We start from the raw sequence: 17,781 nt of genomic DNA on the forward strand, positions 1-17,781 counted from the left end.
GTGTGTGTGTGTGTGTGTGTGTGTGTGTGTGTGTGTGTGTGTGTGTGTGTGTGTGTGTGTGTGTGTGTGTGTGTGTGTGCGTGTGCGTGGGGGGGGGGGGGGGGGGGGACGGACGGGACTATGCTCCTCCTCCAGCCTCCATCGACATTCGACAGCTGATGACGAGACGCTACGGAACTTAGCTAGCACCTGATGCTGTGTGTGTTTAAGCACACATCAGAACATGTTTACAGGGCGTTAGCCACTATTACATGGACCTATTACAACATTACAACCAATAACAGCAGCATTAAGGCTACAGTAAGGAACCTACACGATGATGGTAGCCTCGGGATGAACGCGGTCCCGTCGCAGAATGATTTATTTTAGAGAACAACAAACATTAAGCTACAGACGTTAAGCTAATAATATGTTGGGTTACTGCTGTTGAGTCCATCTAGAGAACAGCTAGCCTGTGTGCTAACTAACCGACACTGATCATGTCACTGTATGGACACTACTCGGACTGTTCAACTGATTCATTGCAATAATAAGGTAAGAACGGATGAAAAAAGAAACGTGTTGCTATGTGTTGGTTAAACTAAACAGTCCGTGGGTGATTAATTATTACACATTATTATTAGCTGTGAAATTGTGACTGATAAGGTAGCAGTATTGGGAAATGCCTAAACCTGGGTAGGTATTTTACAGGCAACGTTTGCAGCACTGGTGGTGTGAGTGACGATTTTGTCAACAAATATATGCTGGAAATCCTGGAATGTATGCTAAATAAATGCTATTATGCTACACAATGGAAATACAAAACCCGTCACTGAGAGAATTAAAAATGATCGTGTGAATTGAATTGCCAACAACTGTGGTCTTGCTTGTTATTTTATCGACAGCATTTTGTTTTTAAACCTAATAACGTGTGGAGAAATGACAGTATTATTGTACTAAATTAATTGACATTAGTACAGTAGGTAGTTTTGTGCAGGAGTGACAGACAGTTGATTTGATATCTAACTCTGTTTGTGTTCCACCCTCAGGTGTGTGAGCTGAAAGAGAAAGCTGGATAATGTTTCCACCATTTATGATGGTCAATGACTTTTTTTGATTTCACCATCTTGAGCCTTTCCCACTCCATTTAACCAGCCAGATATCGTTTTGCAAGCCCCACAACAAACAATCCCACATCCCACTGCTCGCCTCGGCATCAGTATGATAACCGACAGCGACTCCACTCTGCCGGTAAGGATGAGACCCTCCGAAGACAAAGTCGTGCTACAAATGATATGATAGTGGCCGCCTGGATCGCATTCTGTGCCTGCAGGAGCCTTGCACGGGTTCTGCTTTCCCTGTCCTCCTCCTCCTCCTCCTCAAAGCCCCCTCCTCCATTCTGGGAGACCCTTATCGGCGTGGTCTCCAGCACCGTAACCACCATGGGTAACAGCTGTGTGTGCCGGGAGGAGAGTGACCTGGAAGACCCCCACCACCGCCACGGGTCGACCAGGGCGACCCGAGGCCAGGCCAGGCAACGGGTTGATCATCATGGTACAGGTGGTGTTGGTGTCGATGCTAGTGGAGAGGCTCGGAGTAGTCGCCCCAGGGACCCCGTTAGGCCACCACGCAGGGGCCGTGGGCCCCACGAACCACGACGGAAGAAACAGAACGTGGATGGTCTGGTGCTGGACACGCTCGCTGTCATCAGGACGCTAGTGGATAAGTGAGTGTAATAATATATACCAGTGATAAGATAATAGTTATGTTATTAATAATGGATAGAAACTTAGTTTATTATCACTAACTAATAATGAAATAGCCTAATGTGAATGAGCAATCATTATATCTATGACAATATATCTAAAAAACGTGATATAAATCTAGTCTACTAATTCATTCATACTAATCACTAACTTCATAACCACTAACCACCCTGCTGTCAAGTATATTTTAATTTAAACAATGTTGATAGTTTAGATCAGCGGTCCCCAAACTTTTTATACTAAAGTACCACCTCCAAATACCACCATACTAACTGTTAAACTGTTAAAATACAGGAGCTTATACCTGCCGTTTTTGTTCCATTCCTATGCCAATATTTCTGCTCTGACACTAATCAGCACAACTGATATTTCTAATGTGATTAATCCGTTCTCAAATCTTCTATTAGTAATATACATATTTCATTCCACTTTTGTCTTTTTTCTACGTTTTTGGGCGACTCCTCTGTGTAGATCTGCTATTTTCAGCATGCAACCAAGTATAAAATGTCTTTTATTTATACTGGATCTCTTCTCCACTAGTCCTTTCCTAACATTTTAGTCTAGTTTTTATTTGTTGACGAAATTGTCAATATATTTAGTCTTAGTTTTAGTCATCATAGCATTTCGTATTTATTTGGTTTGCATTTAGCTTTCGTCAGTGAAAAAAGTATAGTGGACGAACATTTTTTGTCATAGTATTAGTCGACGAACTCAACACTGACACACTATACAAACTCAATACTGACACACTGACACACTGAACAGTGAACACACACACACACACACACACACACACACACACACACACACAAATGATGATGATGTTGTTATCTGACGTTTATGATGGTGGTCACAGGGACAGAGTAAACACAAATGACGATGTTATCTGACGTTTATTATGGTGTTCAAAGGGACAGAGTAAAACAATGTTTTCTCTCAACTTAGATAATAGAATACTGAATGAAAAGTGATAGAAATGTAAATTGCTGTGCACCGCGCAGTAATATCACCGCAATGATACTAAGATGTGGTTGATCTAAAATGGTAACAAACTGGACTTGAAAGTAAAGGTTTGGTTACATTACATAAACACTCTACTTTTACAGGGTAATGTTACATTGTTTCTGGCTTGTTTTTCAGTGACCAAGAGCCTCCGTACTCCATGATTACATTGCATGAGATGGCAGAGACAGGTGAGATACACTGTGGCGATCAGCCAAAATAGTAATAATTTAATTCACTGACAGCACGCAAGTCCCCTCTCACATATAGATGAGAATCCCTTTATTTTAGATCGTTTTTCAGTAATGGTACTAAACATAAATATTACGGAGACTTTAGTTGTCACTGTACAATACTTTAAAACAGTTGTCATGTTGCACACATGCCTAAAATTGCTGATATTTGCACCGTCCTCGTTGAAAACAATGTATTTCAAACTCCAGCTTGTCACACTCCAGTGCTGCATGAGCAGCGCTCGAGCGCAGTTTTGTGCCCCCTCAATGGCACAACTCTCCTTCAATGGCTCTGACCCACATATACTCAGTTAAGTCGCCAGGTTGGCGCTGGTTGGCTGCTCCATGGAAGCCCCAGCCTCTGGCAAATAGGGAGACCTTCAGTATGAAATTAGTTGCGGGAGTGATAGCAGGTGTTGTGTGCAGACCGGTGTGAAGACAGCAGTTTTGTCCTTTATACCCACACGACTATGTTGAAATTTGACGAGCTGAGCTGAGGGTTACTGTGGGTGAGCTAAAAAGGTACAGACTAAAAGAAGATTGAAGAAATATTTTTTTTGTCAAAACAAAGTTGTTGATAAGGTGGTGGGCGTAGCTTAATGTGAACGTTTTCTTTTTTCAATGGTTATATAGGGGTTTATTGGGGTATGATGAAGTCGGTTGAAATAAAAGGCTGAGTTCTATTACATTACATTTCTGTACAGATACTGAACGTGGTGCATCCAATTCCAATATCTGTGGAATTTAGTTGCTGTTTCACACAATGTGTTATGGTAGTAGGCGGAAGGCTGAAGTTATTGCTATTGACGGAACAGTTTAGGTAACAAACATAAACTCCCCTAAACACACCTGTATTTCAGCTTGATCATTCAGTAAAGCAACTTGAAATATTCAGTTTAGATTGGATGAGTCGTCAAAGGATTTTCTATAATTTCATACACACAAAAGTAAATGAGTACTACAAATAGAAAATCTACAAGCTGACAGTGTGCATTCATGTTACACGTGAGCTTTTGTTATAGGGGTGCACAATTATGAAATTATGACCGATATCCGAGCTCTGATTATTTACAGGGTCATATCTGCCGATACCGATTATACAGAGGACCACAATGGAAACAAACCTAGGCTTTAGGCGGGGCTTGGCCCAAAGCCTGTTAATAAAGTATGCAATCAATAAATAGCCTATACTCTTTTCCAAGTGTCTGTTTTCACAACTGAATGACGAGTACACAACTTAAATGTAGACATTATTTTTATCTTCATATATCATTTTTGCTGGTGAAAAAAACCGATTAAATAATCTGTATTGAGATTATTCTGTATTGAGACCATTCCGATACCGATATGGCATTTTTTTATGGACGATTCCGATTATGCTACCGATTAATCGATGCATCCCTACTGTTGGGACTTATTAGTGGTTAATTAATAATGTGTTTTTTTGTAAGTTTAGTTATTGGGGATACACCCAAAATCACTGGCCATACCAGTTTCTTCATGCATTTAGACAGTATCATTAGAATATCCTTTTAAGTGCTAGTTTCTCTTTCATATGAGCATTGTTGCATATTTATTTCATTGATACCCTACCATGTGTTCCTCTGCTTTCGCTCTTTGTGTCTATAATCATTTTTTATTAATCTCCGCTCTTCTTACTCCTTTCCGTTCTTTGACCTTTGCCCCCTTAGATGATGGTTGGTTAGAGGTGGTCCAATCTCTGGTCCGAGTGATTCCCCTGGACGATCCGCTGGGCCCTGCTGTGATCACCCTGCTGCTGGATGAGTGTCCCCTGCCCACAAAGGTCAGTACCTGTACCCTGTAACTATGCAAAAAATGTTCATCGACTACCTTTTAAATGGAAAGTTGGAAAATAAATAAACTAAGCTATAATGACTAAAACGAAGACTAAATAGATTTGACAATTTGGTCAACCAATTAAAAACTAGACTAGAGTGTTAGGAAGGGACTAGTGGACTAGAGATCCAGTATGTCATTTTACACTTGGTTGCATGCTGAAAATAGCAGATCTATAGGCTCACACGGCGTCGTAGCACGACAATTTTAGTCATTTCAGTTGACAAAAATCTTATGACATTTAGTGAACTAAAACTAGACTAACGAAGACATTCCAGGTGACTAAAATGTGCATAAAACTAAGTGAAAACTATTCAAGAGACTATGACTAAAACTAAAATCATCAAATGCTGTCAAAATCAACACTGCCTGTACCCCTTCTACTGGATGAGTGTCCCCTGCCCACAAAGGTCAGTAACGTGTGTGTGTGTACTTAACCGTAGTGGTCAGGAGAAGCACGCACATCCAAACTATTTCGACGGGTGCTTGAACGAAAGAGATAGCTGAAGAGAAGTAGGAAGTCTGCACGCCGTTTTAAATGCTCCAGAAATAATTTATTACCAAATAGCGATAAAAACCCCCACAAAGTTTCGGCCTATGTGGCCTTATGGGTGCAGGCTTTAGTTCCGACATACTATTGATCCGAAACCTCAATCCTAACCTAACCCTAACCGCAAGCACGGGAGCAGCGCATGTCGGACCATCGCTTTTTCGCATCGCATGTCCCCCCGCTTCGGATCTTCGGTGTGTCGGAAAAGCGTGCGCACCCCTGGCCTTATAGGGTAACCTACTTTATAGGCTCACAACACGTTGCGGTGCGTTTTGAGATCGTAAATAACCAACTAATTTCCTCTATTCTTGTTTTTTTTTTTTTTTTTTTTTAAACATTGAAAAGGTTTGCCCAAAACAGGGTTAATGTGGTTTAGCCTACACGTACATAATGCATTCTCGTTTGAAGAGTGGACAGCAAGTTAAACACAGTGCGCAACTGCGCATCCATTAAGCTGCTTAAGATACTCTGACTGAAATTTGTAACTAGTAAAACCAGTCTCTCTTCCCTTCTATCCCTGGGGTCTTTCAGTTTTTTTCAGAAGCTGTGTGGTGTTTTTACATGTACGTGCTAACATACTGTATGCCTTGACTTGTTGCCATAGTGTCCTTTTGTGTATATTGGCAGCCAGTTTGCATCGTCTCCAATAACCTTTTGGTATCATGGAAAATATTAAATAACTAAATGACACATCCTCCCATGTGTCCAGCATACACTACAGAAGCTGTGCTATCAGTGTGGGTGGGTGTTTTTATTTGAGTGTACATGCAAGTGTATGTGTCACGGTGCACTGTTGATGCATTCCAGAACAGTGAGTTTAAATCTCTCTCTCTCCTAGACCCTTTTGATTTATATTGAACACATTGATGAATGTTTACATTTTTATTTTTATTTTATTTTTGCTCGTGAAAACCAATTAAATAATCTGGATTATTTTGAGACCGTTCCGATACCGATATGGCATTTTTATGACCGATATGACAGTTTCTGATTATGCCACAGATTATATTGTGCATCCCTACTTCTGTGTGAATATCTTCTACATACATGCACTATAACAGTTGTTCCCTTCTCCCGTCTCCAGGATGCTCTGCAGAAGCTCTCTGAGATGTTGAGTCTAAGTGCTGCTGTAGCGCGCCAGGATGCTCTCATCCCAGCTAAACACAGAAACACCACTGCTGTCTTGGGCTGCCTGGCAGAGAAACTGGCAGGTACAGTATAGACAGTCTTTTGAGACCATTATGTATACATTCCTAATGCAACACAACACTATTCCATTTACTTAATTGCTTGTTGAATCTCTTCTGTAATCAGACTATTTGACACAATCGTCAAGATGCCCAAAGCTTGAAATGCTACCTGTCCTGACAGCATTATTTGTCATCAAGTTATATACTTCATTGACCAAAATTCACCAGGGTTCTATACTTTGCCTATACCTTTTTCCCACTACACAGATTTGCCAAGTTCACAATGTATAGTGCTGTGAGCTTCTAGATCTTCTATTTTTATTGAATGTGTGCAGATTAGGAGATGTCCAGAATAGGGATGCTAGGGTTATGTAGTTAAAAATTGCATGGTAACAAATACTTTACAGCCAAAAAGCAAGAGTTACTTACTGTATAGGTCTTGATGGAAATCGTTACCGATATTCATTGATTGCCACAGATATATCCAAGACATCGATGTCGTTGTCAAGGGCCTACTTTGTTTTTGGAAGTTCATCTTAAATGTTTGTCATTCTTAGGTCCTGCCAGTATTGGGCTGTTGAATCCTGGAACCCTGGAATACCTTCTAGAGAGCCTGGTGAGCAAACACACATACACCTATACAGTATACAAATACACCTATACAAATACACACAGGGCTCCTACGGACGGCTGCAATTCGAAAAACTGGCCCCCGTAAATAAAGTCTGAGTCTGATATTTTTGTAACCAACCCACAGACAAAGGGTGTTCAATAGCATTGATTTATGCAAAAAAAAAAAAGAATAAATCCAAAACCTCAAAAATGGAGTTGGGTATAACGATATTATTTGCTTATATGTGTTGACAAATGTAAAGCATTCTAAATAGATTATGCAAACTTTAATCCCTGATTAATCGGCCTCGGAGCTGACTTGAGAATGAACGGATTTTGCACACCCAAATTCATGGTAAAAATTAAAAAAAAGGAATCCCACACCTAACGGATCGGAAATCCCGGTATGCCCAATATATGAGCGTAAATTGCTTAGTGAATCGTGCTTAGTGAACCGTAGTGGTCAGGAGGTGCACGCACATCCAAACCATTTCAACGGGTGCTCAAACAAAAGAGATAAGCTAAAAAGGAGGTCTGCACACCTCTTTAAATGATCCCGAAACTGCTATTACCAAATAGCAGTAAAAAAATAACCAAATAATGTTTCTGCCTATGTGACCTTTTGTCAGGTATACTCAGTCCAAAAGAAACTACAGTCTATAACTATAATCGTTGTTTGTTTTTTGGTTTCTTCTGCATGTCATAAGTTTCTGAACCATAACATTTAATTTCAATGATTGTGTGAATGACCCTTTCATGTTGTGCCAGAGTCCGTCCTACATCCCTTCAAGTATAAATGTGTTGATAAAATTGCTGAATAAGAACTGTGGGAAATATTATGGCACCAAATTCCTAAATGGGACATCTTAGCAGCAACCTCTTTAGACTATTGCAGTTGCACGTATGTGTATGCATACAGTATCTTTTCTGTCTTGTTCCAGAGCTCAGAGTCACACCCAACGGTCATGCTGTTTGCTCTCATTGCCTTGGAGAAGTTTTCCCAGACAAGTACGTTCAATTGTTGCATCCCAGAATTTAGGGAACTCTATGAACAATTTAAATGTTTTAGACATTTCGCAGACTTATCCAGAGTGACTTACAGGTAATCACATGCATAGAATGCAGAGAGACAGTGTAGTGCATCAAGAAACTACAATAGGTAAACTTAAGAAGAACCTAGCATCAGTCAAACAATGGTCGGAAAACTGTGAAAATGCTGTTTTTTTATTTATTTCAAATGCATCATGTATGTAAATGTTACACAGTGAAGCTCAGAAGATACATGCTCTTTATGCCTTCTTCTAATCAGTCATTAATCTCCCGTCCCCCCTCAGGTGAGAACAAGCTAACTGTGTGCGAGTCGTGTATCAGCGACCGACTTTCTGTCCTGGAGACCTGGGCAGAGCAGTCTGACTACCTCAAGAGGCAGGTTGGATTCTGTTCCCAGTGGAGCCTCGACAATCTCTGTGAGTAGCTGCGTCGCTGTACGTCACGTTGTAGAAATCGAACACGCGTGTAGCTAATATGTAATGAGCGGTGCCAACTATTTATTTTACACCCAGAAACCTGGAAACACGCATAAATAGCTACAGAAACAGCAGAATGCTCTGAAACCAGAAGCCTATGAGGCAGTTGTACTAATAAACTATATTGCTCCCTATGACAAAGGACACAATTCGTTTTGTTAAAATCTAAGAAAAGGTTATTTTGGGTGTCCTCACTGTCCTGTCCCTTTAAGCCATTTAGAAAATCTAGACCTGAGAACAGATTCTACAAAATGTCATCTAAATCCTGTATCAGTTTTCTGAAAAACCTATGTTTCTACTTTCTACAATCAGTGGTGCTCAAACTATTTCATGTCAAGGACCCCAAAAATTATATGTAATTAAATTGTCCGCCGGACCCCCATCTGAAAATATTTTGTTCCAGGCACAGATTCCAGCAAAGATACGAGTTAAAATATTTGCTGTGAATAAATGAAAAGAATGGCACACATTTTAACGACTTTTCAAAAATAGCGTAGAATAACGGTGATATCACTGTCCAATCCTTCTATCTTTACCGTTCATGTGTGCTCAGCGAGCAGCAGCAGCAGCGGACAACAACAGCTGCAGCCTATTTTAACACGCTCGCGCTAATGAAACAAAACGCTACACGGTGACGGTACAGGATTATTACTAAATGTTAAAACATTCAAGTATCAGAAGATGATGTTACCCAGGTAAAGTAAACACTGCATGTTTAAAGTTTTCCACATGTCCAAAGTAATTTCTGAAAAAGACATAAGCCTAATCTTGTTTTTTTTAAATCATACTATCATTGTTGATATACCGTAATGCCATTTAGGTCAATGATATAACATTATGTTGTGATATATTAATAATATAGCAGCGGCTGGGTAGCCTATTTAACCCATTTTAGGCGGGAACCCCTTTTGGTGTTAGCATTACGTTATGCTTTAGCTATTTAAAAATAACAGATCTACAAGCTCATAGAGCTACGAGCTTGTAGGTCTGCTATTTTTGAAAAATCGAAGAACGACTGACAGCTTTTTCAGAAAACTGTCATTTTCAAACAAACATTTTTAGAATCTGATCTCAGGTCAGAATGGGTTAAGGACTAGTCAACTGTCTTCCGTTAGGGTTTTCCTAGGTTCCCCCGCTCCCTTCGGTGCCGGTCCGTGAACGTTTTATGAACTGTCAGCCGGTCCGTGACAATAGAAAGGTTGGGAACCCCTGGGTTAAGGGATATCCTGTATTAACACGTTGTTCTCCCAACAGTCCTGAAGGAGGATATACTGCATTAATACTGTATTAACCCCTTGTTCTCTGAACAGACCCGAAGGAGAATATACTGTATTTATACTTTAACCCCTTTTTCTCCGAACAGTCCTGAAGGAGGGTATACTGTATTAACCCCTTGTTCTCTGAACAGTCCTGAAGGAGGGCCGTCAGTTCACGTATGAGAAGGTCAACCTCGGAAACATCAACGCCATGCTCAACAGCAATGATGTCAGCGAGTACCTCAAGATCTCCCCCACTGGACTAGAGGTGTGTGTGTGTGTGTGTGTGTGTGTGTGTGTGTGTGTGTGTGTGTGACTGTGTGTGTCTGTAACAACAATAAAATAAGATTTATAGACTGCCAGTTTAGTTAAAAGTTTTTCTTTCTGTCTTTCTTGTGCCATTCTTCCTTTAGGCCCGATGCGACGCGTCGTCGTTTGAGAGCGTGCGCTGCACGTTCTGCGTGGACTCTGGGGTGTGGTACTACGAGGTGACGGTTGTCACGTCAGGGGTGATGCAGATCGGATGGGCCACCAAGGACAGCAAGTTCCTCAATCACGTACGCTTCTCTTAATCTGTTTTTCTCTTCAACCCATTTAGACCTGAGGCCAATTCTACAAAATATCGGAAAAATCATGGCACTCATCTTTAAATCATTTTGAAAAATGGTGTGTGTGTGTCTGTGTTGCAGGAGGGCTATGGTATAGGGGATGATGAGTATTCGTGTGCGTATGATGGCTGCAGGCAGCTCATCTGGTACAATGCTCGCAGTAAACCACACTCTCACCCCTGCTGGAAGGAAGGTATGTTTTTCATATATTAAGTAGTTACAGAACAGACAATAATACAAAGTACCTAGAAAATTATACAACAAATCTCCAAAATGGTACACTATTAGTAACCGGGCGCAGAAAAAAAATAAATAGGCCTATACAAAGGCTAGTACACATCCGAACATGTGCAGGTGTTGGACTGTAGTGTACATCTAAGATGCTCCTTTCTCAATGGAATTTTCAAGGCAAAACTTTTGAAGGGCGCCAGCCCCTCTTATATTCAGCTATTAGTGTAGATTTCCGTCCTACACAAACACTAAATTCCCATTGACAATGAAAGGAGAATTTTACGTTAGTGTCTGAGCAAATAGGCGTTACGTCATGATGATGTACGATGATAAGAGCGCCCCTCACACAACGAAAAATGTTCGTCGACTACCTTTTTTCACTGACGAAAACTAAATGGAAACTAAATGAAAACTAAGCCATGATAACTAAAACTAAGACTAAATATATTGGCAATTTCGTCAACAAAAAAAATAGACTAATATGTTAGGAAGGGACTAGTTTTACACTTGGTTGCAATGCGTCGCAGCGCGACGCGTTGTGAGCTTGTATTTTCAGCAAGTGTAAAATCAGCCATTACACCATGGCCCGCCAAAACACATTTTAGTCGACTAACTCAACTGTAGATTTCTAACTAAAACTTATGATATTTAGTCAGCTAAAACTAGACTAACACTAACACATTCCAGGTGACTAAAATGTGACTAAAACTAAATGAAAACTATTCTAAACTATGACTAAAATAAAAATGTGCTGTCAATTCACTGATCTGTGTCCTGATTAGGAGATGCCATAGGCTTTCTACTGGACCTCAGTAAGAAACAGATGATCTTCTATCTGAACGGACACCAGCTGCCGCCAGAGAAACAGGTCTTCTCCTCAGCCACGTAAGTTTACACACACACACACACACACACACACACACTCTTTACCATTTACTTATGTCCACATAAAGGAGAAACATACAGGGACACAAAGACTGCCGTCAGACTAGACACACAAAAGGCTCTCTGCCTCTGGTCTGTTTACTCATAAGCCTCTCATGCAGATTAGTACTTTAGTTCTTCATTTTATTTTCCATAGATATAGTAGCTAGATTCACAAACCTTTTTTTCCCACCTCTTCTCCCTTATATTCTCCTTTAACCATTATAAGACCTGAGGCCAGACAGTTTTCTGAAAAACTGAAAAAAAAGTTTCGGCATCAGTGATTCGCAAACGTTTCCATATCAAGGACCCCCAGCCCCCCATCTGACAATATGTTGTTCCAGGGGCCGCACAGAAGCAAATATGAAATAATCTTTGTTAAAGAATATTCAAAAATGTGTACACATTTTCACGATTTTTCCAAAATGTGCAGATCTACAAGCTTGTGGCACCACACTGAGCTTGTAGATCTGCTATTTTTCAACAGCTAAAGTTTAAAGGGATATTTAGTGATTTAATTTCACCAAGGAGTTCCTACCTGTCCCCAGTTAACCCCTGGGGTTGCCTAGGTGGCCCAGCCGTCATCCAATCAGGATAGAGAGGGCCTTCTGCCAATCATGATCGAGCAGGGGCGGACCTTGGTGTGCGTGCTGTTGACCTGTTGCGTGCCCCCCCCCCCACTGTAGTGTGTGCATGTGCACATCTTGTTACCGGGGCGGATCAGGGTTTTTTCCAAATCACTGAATGCTCCTTTAAAATAACGGTTAAAATAGGTGGTTCAAAGAAGGTGACACAGATGCGTTCTCAGGTCTAAATGGGTTAACCTCCCTACATCTTATCTTTGTTCTAATGGTCTTGTTTCACCTCTCTGTGTTGTCCAGCTCTGGGTTCTTCGCGGCGGCCAGCTTCATGTCGTACCAGCAGTGTGAGTTTAACTTCGGGGCCAAGCCTTTCCGCCACCCGCCCTCCATCAAGTTCAGCACATTTAACGACTTTGCCTCTCTGCTACCCAACGAAAAGATCATTCTGCCCAGGTATAACTCATTATGTCCATTTGGTTTATGTACTAGTCTATTAGGCAGCACTTACCTGCTTGCCACTGGCAAAGAAACCCTAAAACGATATAATTTGATTTATTCGACTACGGTAAATGTATTTTGCCGGGCCTTGATGCTGTCATAATGGCTGATTTTCCATAATGGCTGATTTTCCAGCGATCTACATGCTGTCTACAAGTTTCGCACTACAACGTGTAGTTTGACAATTGTCAATATATTTAGTCTTTAGTTTTACTCATCATAGCTTAGTTTTCATTTTGTTTCCATTTCGGTTTCCTCAGTGAAAAAAGGTAGTCGACGAACATTTTTTGCCATAGTTTTAGTCGATGAAAATCAACACTGGTGTCCAGTATAGATAATACCTCAACCAAATAATAACATCACTTGAGTTGATTTCATGAAGTTTTGGTTCATCATGGTCATTAGACAGTCGCACTGAGGAAAAGACAGTTAGTAAAGCTGTTCTCTCTGGGAGTAACAAGGATGGATAGGATCAGGAACGAGTACATCAGAGGGACAGCAAATGTCAGATGTTTCGGAGATAATTTAAAGCCAGAGAGGCCAGACTGAGATGGTTTGGACACGTACAGAGGCGGGATATTGAGCATATCGGTAGAAAGATGCTGAGTTTTGAACTGCCAGGCAGGAGGCCTAGAGGAAGACTTATGAAAGAGGACATGAAGTTACTTGGTGTGATAGAAGAGGGGACGGATGTAATGTTCATCAATATACACTGTCCCGAGCAAATAAACTAATAAAGTAAATAAAGAAAATAAGGTCAGAGGTTTGAAAGATTACAGGCCTAAGAACAAGATTCCTTTACATGATCTCCTCACTGGTCAACAAAAACACCTTGAAGACCTTAACAGGAGCCCTCGTACAAGGTTTCTTTGACTATGCATCCACCTCTTGGTACCACAGCACCTCAAAGGCCCTTAAAACAAGTCTCCAGACCTCCCAAAACAAACTGGTCAGGCTCCTACTTGGCCTCACCCCCCGAACCCACCTCACCCCTGGCCACTTTGACAGGCTGGGATGGCTTAGGGCCGACGACAGAGTACAGCATCTTGCAATGGGTCTGGTCCACAAGATTCGATACACCACCAAGATACCCATGTACCTGTCTAAATACTTCCTTAATGTAAACGAAGTCCACACCCACAACACCAGAGGGAGTGCAACAAACCATGTACAACCCAGATTCGGCACAAACAAGGGACTAAATTATTTTCGCTCCTATGCCACCAAAATGTGGAACGCCCTACCAACAGTCATTAAGACATGTGAATCCCTTGACTCCTTCAAAACCACTCTCAAAGGGCACCTACGGATGGCTGCAATTCGAAACTGGCCTCTGTAAAATCTGAATCCGCCCCCCCCCATTTCCCCTCACTGTATATGTATCTTTTCCCTTTTTGCTTCCTATATGATGAATTCCTGTTCTGTTCTTTAGCTACATAGAAGTGTCTATTTGTATGTCTCTAAATGTTTTGATGAATTGAACAATGTCGACCCTGTTGTAAACAAGTGTAATGCTTGGGGGCGGCGGTGGGGCAGCGGTGGCAGCGGTGGCGGCGGCGGTGGCTCAGGGGTAGAGTGCCTGGATGGGAACCGCAAGGTTGCCAGTTCGAACCCGGGCTCCCCCAGAGTTACTGTCGAAGTGTCCTTGAGCAAGACACTGAACCCCTAATTGCTCCCGATGTGCTAGTTGGTGCCTTGCATGGTTTCCGCTGCCATCGGTGTGTGAATGGGTGAATGTAATGCACAATCTATGTAAAGCGCCTTGGATAAAGGCGCTATATAAATGCACAATTTTTTTAATGCTTAATTGGGTCGTCCACTCACAGTTAACAGTCTTTGTATTGAGTTTGTGCTTGAAATGTACTGTAATTCTGCAAACTGTTAATAGATATTTCAATCAATCAATCAATCAATGGCAATAGGAGAGTCCCTTGTTGTGCTGTCACTTTGTGCTGTCACTTTCCTAACGGTTGTTTGTGTACAGACACCGGCGCCTGGCCTTGCTGAAGCAGGTGAGCATCCGGGACAACTGCTGCACATTGTGCTGCGACATCATGGCTGACACCGAACTGCGACCCTGTGGACATGGGTATGTACAGTGTGTGTGGAATAGAAAAAATCATATTAAAAATATTCATATTATTGAAATGCATGATGTTTTGGTTCAAAGATCAAAGATGTTTGTATTAGTGTTAAGATGTGGTTCAAGCAAGGTAGAGTTACATGAATCCCCAATCTCCACTCTATATCCATTCGTTCAATACAGATTCACACTATGGTCCCCACACAGGACCACTTTGCAGATGTTGTGGTAGTGTGAATGATGCGTACTGTTCAGATGTTGTGGTAGTGTGAATGATGCGTACCGTTCCCGGGAACGGATTGCCCAACCGTACCCGGGATCGCAATCAATCAAGTCTTGGATACGGATCGCTGCAATGTGAAAGCCATCCATACTAAAAGGAGGAAATGGACTATAATCATAATTTATATATTTTTATAATTATTTTACTGGGTTGTACTTCTGGTAGTTCTACTTGAATGTTGACAAAGAATGGTTGATAATCCGCTAATGTTTCAGTAGCACAGCACGAGCCATGGGAAAAAAACACGCTGTTTTTATTCGTGTTCCTGTTTGAATGAATGAATGGTTTATTTCGGTCCTTGTTTACGAATCAAAATAATAAATTAAAAAAAAAGAACACTTGTGTGGACTTACAACAAGAACATTATTATCAGAAATGTAAATGTCCATCCAAATCACACACAAATTCATGACCGAATAGGCATAGTAGCTTTAACTTTAATATAAAAAAAACAATACATTTTAATATAAAAAAAGAAAAAAAATGTTTTACTCAAAACTGTACTCCTGAATAATTTTTCTTTTTAATGCTTTAAAAAATCTCCCCTGAGATGTACACAATTTTAACCCATCACTAAGACTCCCAAACTCCCAAAACTGAAACACATCTGGCTTTAATATTAGTTCTTGCTTTTGTACGTGTTTCAAAAAACAACCCTCTTAAATTATACTTTCCTTCTCTTGATTTTAAAAAGACACACAAGACATACAAGTTGGACAGCTTTTACTATTGGCAAGAAAACGTGATTTCCAAGGTTTTTTAAGCGCACCATATCTACAAATTTGAATGTGCAGGTTTGTTATGAATAATGTTCCTGTTTCTCTCCCTGCAGTGGTATATGTATGGAGTGTGCCTTACAATTAGAGACATGCCCGTTGTGTCGCCAGGACATCCAGACCCGTGTCAGACTCATTGCACACGTCTCCTGACACACTTCCTGCTTCACCTCCAGTCAGGACATGGATCAATCGTTCCTTCCTCTCTCTCTCTTCCAATACCCTCTTGCCCCATACCGTAATCAATGCGACCAATAGGACTGTGAGGGTGTTGCCATGACATTGTGATGACTTATATAATGGAACCCTGGGGTCTGGGCTGGCAAGAGAGAGGGATGGACAGAGGAGATGCATTATAAGAATTTCCTTTCTGATAAATAAAATAAAAAACGAAAAGAAGAGGGAGAGAGGAGGGCCATGGTTGGATCGTGGAATCCTTTCCTCATATTTCCTTTATCTTCTGTCTGATGAAGACCATAGCGTTATAAAGGATAGAGAGCGGACTGCCTCGCCCCCTCCCCCTGCTATTCATCTCAATGGAAGTTTCTCAGTGGTGTTTTGAAGCACCCGGAAGAACGGTCTACTTCCTTCTTGATTTGGACACCATAATTTGGTATCCAAAATGCGGAGGTGCTCAATGTTAAACCCCAGATGCTGCACGGGAGTTTCCTCGTGCTAAATGCACGGGCTGCAGTCCCAGCTTTGACCAGTAGGGCCGAGCGCTTCCAAAGTTGGCCAGCCATTCTGGAGGCTTGGTTGAAGCCCCTCACAACTCATTGACAAGAGAAGCAAGAGTGGAGTGGAGGAGCAGTGTGTTATCCAGACAAAGGAAGAGGAGCCCATACAGTCTGCAACTTCTGCGCTGAGCTATCTGACATCACGGTGGTCACTCAGAGGCCCCCTTTACACAGGAACAGTGTTCATAGAAAACGGTAAAATAAAGTATCGTTTGCGGGGGTCCCTTTAGACGAGAACGCCGTTTTCGGGAGGTGAAAATGTAACAAAGTGAAAACACCTTCCAGAGTGGCAATCTTTGAAAACGCTGTTTCCTCCCGTCTCCATGTGAACGGGCAAAACGGTGAATCTGCAAAACTTGTGACATCATGGCTCACGTGGGCTCACAACGCAAAATGAGCAAGCACTCCCTCGCCCCACTTATCCTACAAATACAATTGTAGCGACTAGCGATGGTGAATGTTAACCATGATGTATGATAGGAAGGAGGCACGTGGCTGGTCTATATGGCAGTCCGTCACTGCCACCTAGTGACGTGGCATGCACACTACAGCGTGTTCATCAATGTTGCATTTCCATGTAAAAGGAGAATGCAACAGGACTTTACCGTTTTCTCTGGCGATTCTTCTCGTGTAAAGGTGGCCTCAAACCCACATTGTAATTCAGCTCGGTCACCCGTCGCCGCCATTACCAACACATCTGGCAAAGGCACAGTCTGATAAGGTTGGATAGGCATAAAGCACAGGATGCAAGAACATTTTTTGGAACACAATCTAAGAAACAAGATATATTTTCTCTTTACAGTTTGGTGTGAAGATAATGCCATTGGCGAGGGCCTCTGCCTGGCATTGTCATTTTATTTGCTTCAAAGTATGAAGTATGTTTTCCAAATGTTAGGAATTCTCAATATATTCTCTTTACCAACACCTGTCCCAATTTCCTTCAGCAGTCAGTTCCAGTGTGCACACACTCAAGGTAGCTTATGTTTGAGGGCTGGGTGGTGTATTGGTAGCCTGGTTTGGCCCGCCTCATAGCATCGATTCACTGAAGATATATTCCGGCGGGGAGGAATCTTCAGTGAATCTATTATG

General features: G+C 41.5%; 1 protein-coding gene across 1 annotated transcript; it reads left to right on the forward strand.

Moving 5' to 3' along the window:
* The first annotated feature begins 196 nt into the window (after positions 1-196).
* On the forward strand, positions 197-16,671 carry rspry1 (ring finger and SPRY domain containing 1). The gene is made up of 15 exons (XM_080761651.1): positions 197-534; positions 1,029-1,705; positions 2,886-2,938; positions 4,672-4,784; positions 6,472-6,598; positions 7,135-7,193; positions 8,131-8,197; positions 8,524-8,655; positions 10,124-10,239; positions 10,385-10,528; positions 10,661-10,772; positions 11,593-11,695; positions 12,616-12,768; positions 14,798-14,902; positions 16,012-16,671. Exons 2-15 carry the CDS (start codon positions 1,275-1,277, stop codon positions 16,106-16,108), a joined length of 1,812 nt encoding a protein of 603 aa, XP_080617777.1. The 5' UTR covers positions 197-534; positions 1,029-1,274; the 3' UTR covers positions 16,109-16,671.
* The last annotated feature ends 1,110 nt before the right edge of the window (positions 16,672-17,781 follow it).

The sequence above is a fragment of the Protomyctophum bolini genome (assembly GCF_963924005.1).
Source record: "Protomyctophum bolini genome assembly, chromosome: 4".
In the NCBI taxonomy this organism is placed as follows: Eukaryota; Metazoa; Chordata; class Actinopteri; order Myctophiformes; family Myctophidae; genus Protomyctophum; species Protomyctophum bolini.

Excerpts from the sequence above, each read along its gene's own strand:
- rspry1 (XM_080761651.1), top strand. The coding sequence starts at position 1,275 with ATGATAGTGGCCGCCTGGATCGCATTCTGTGCCTGCAGGAGCCTTGCA. Across the intron at positions 2,939-4,671 it reads GCATGAGATGGCAGAGACAG|ATGATGGTTGGTTAGAGGTG; the intron begins GTGAGATACACT and ends TTGCCCCCTTAG. Across the intron at positions 6,599-7,134 it reads CCTGGCAGAGAAACTGGCAG|GTCCTGCCAGTATTGGGCTG; the intron begins GTACAGTATAGA and ends TGTCATTCTTAG.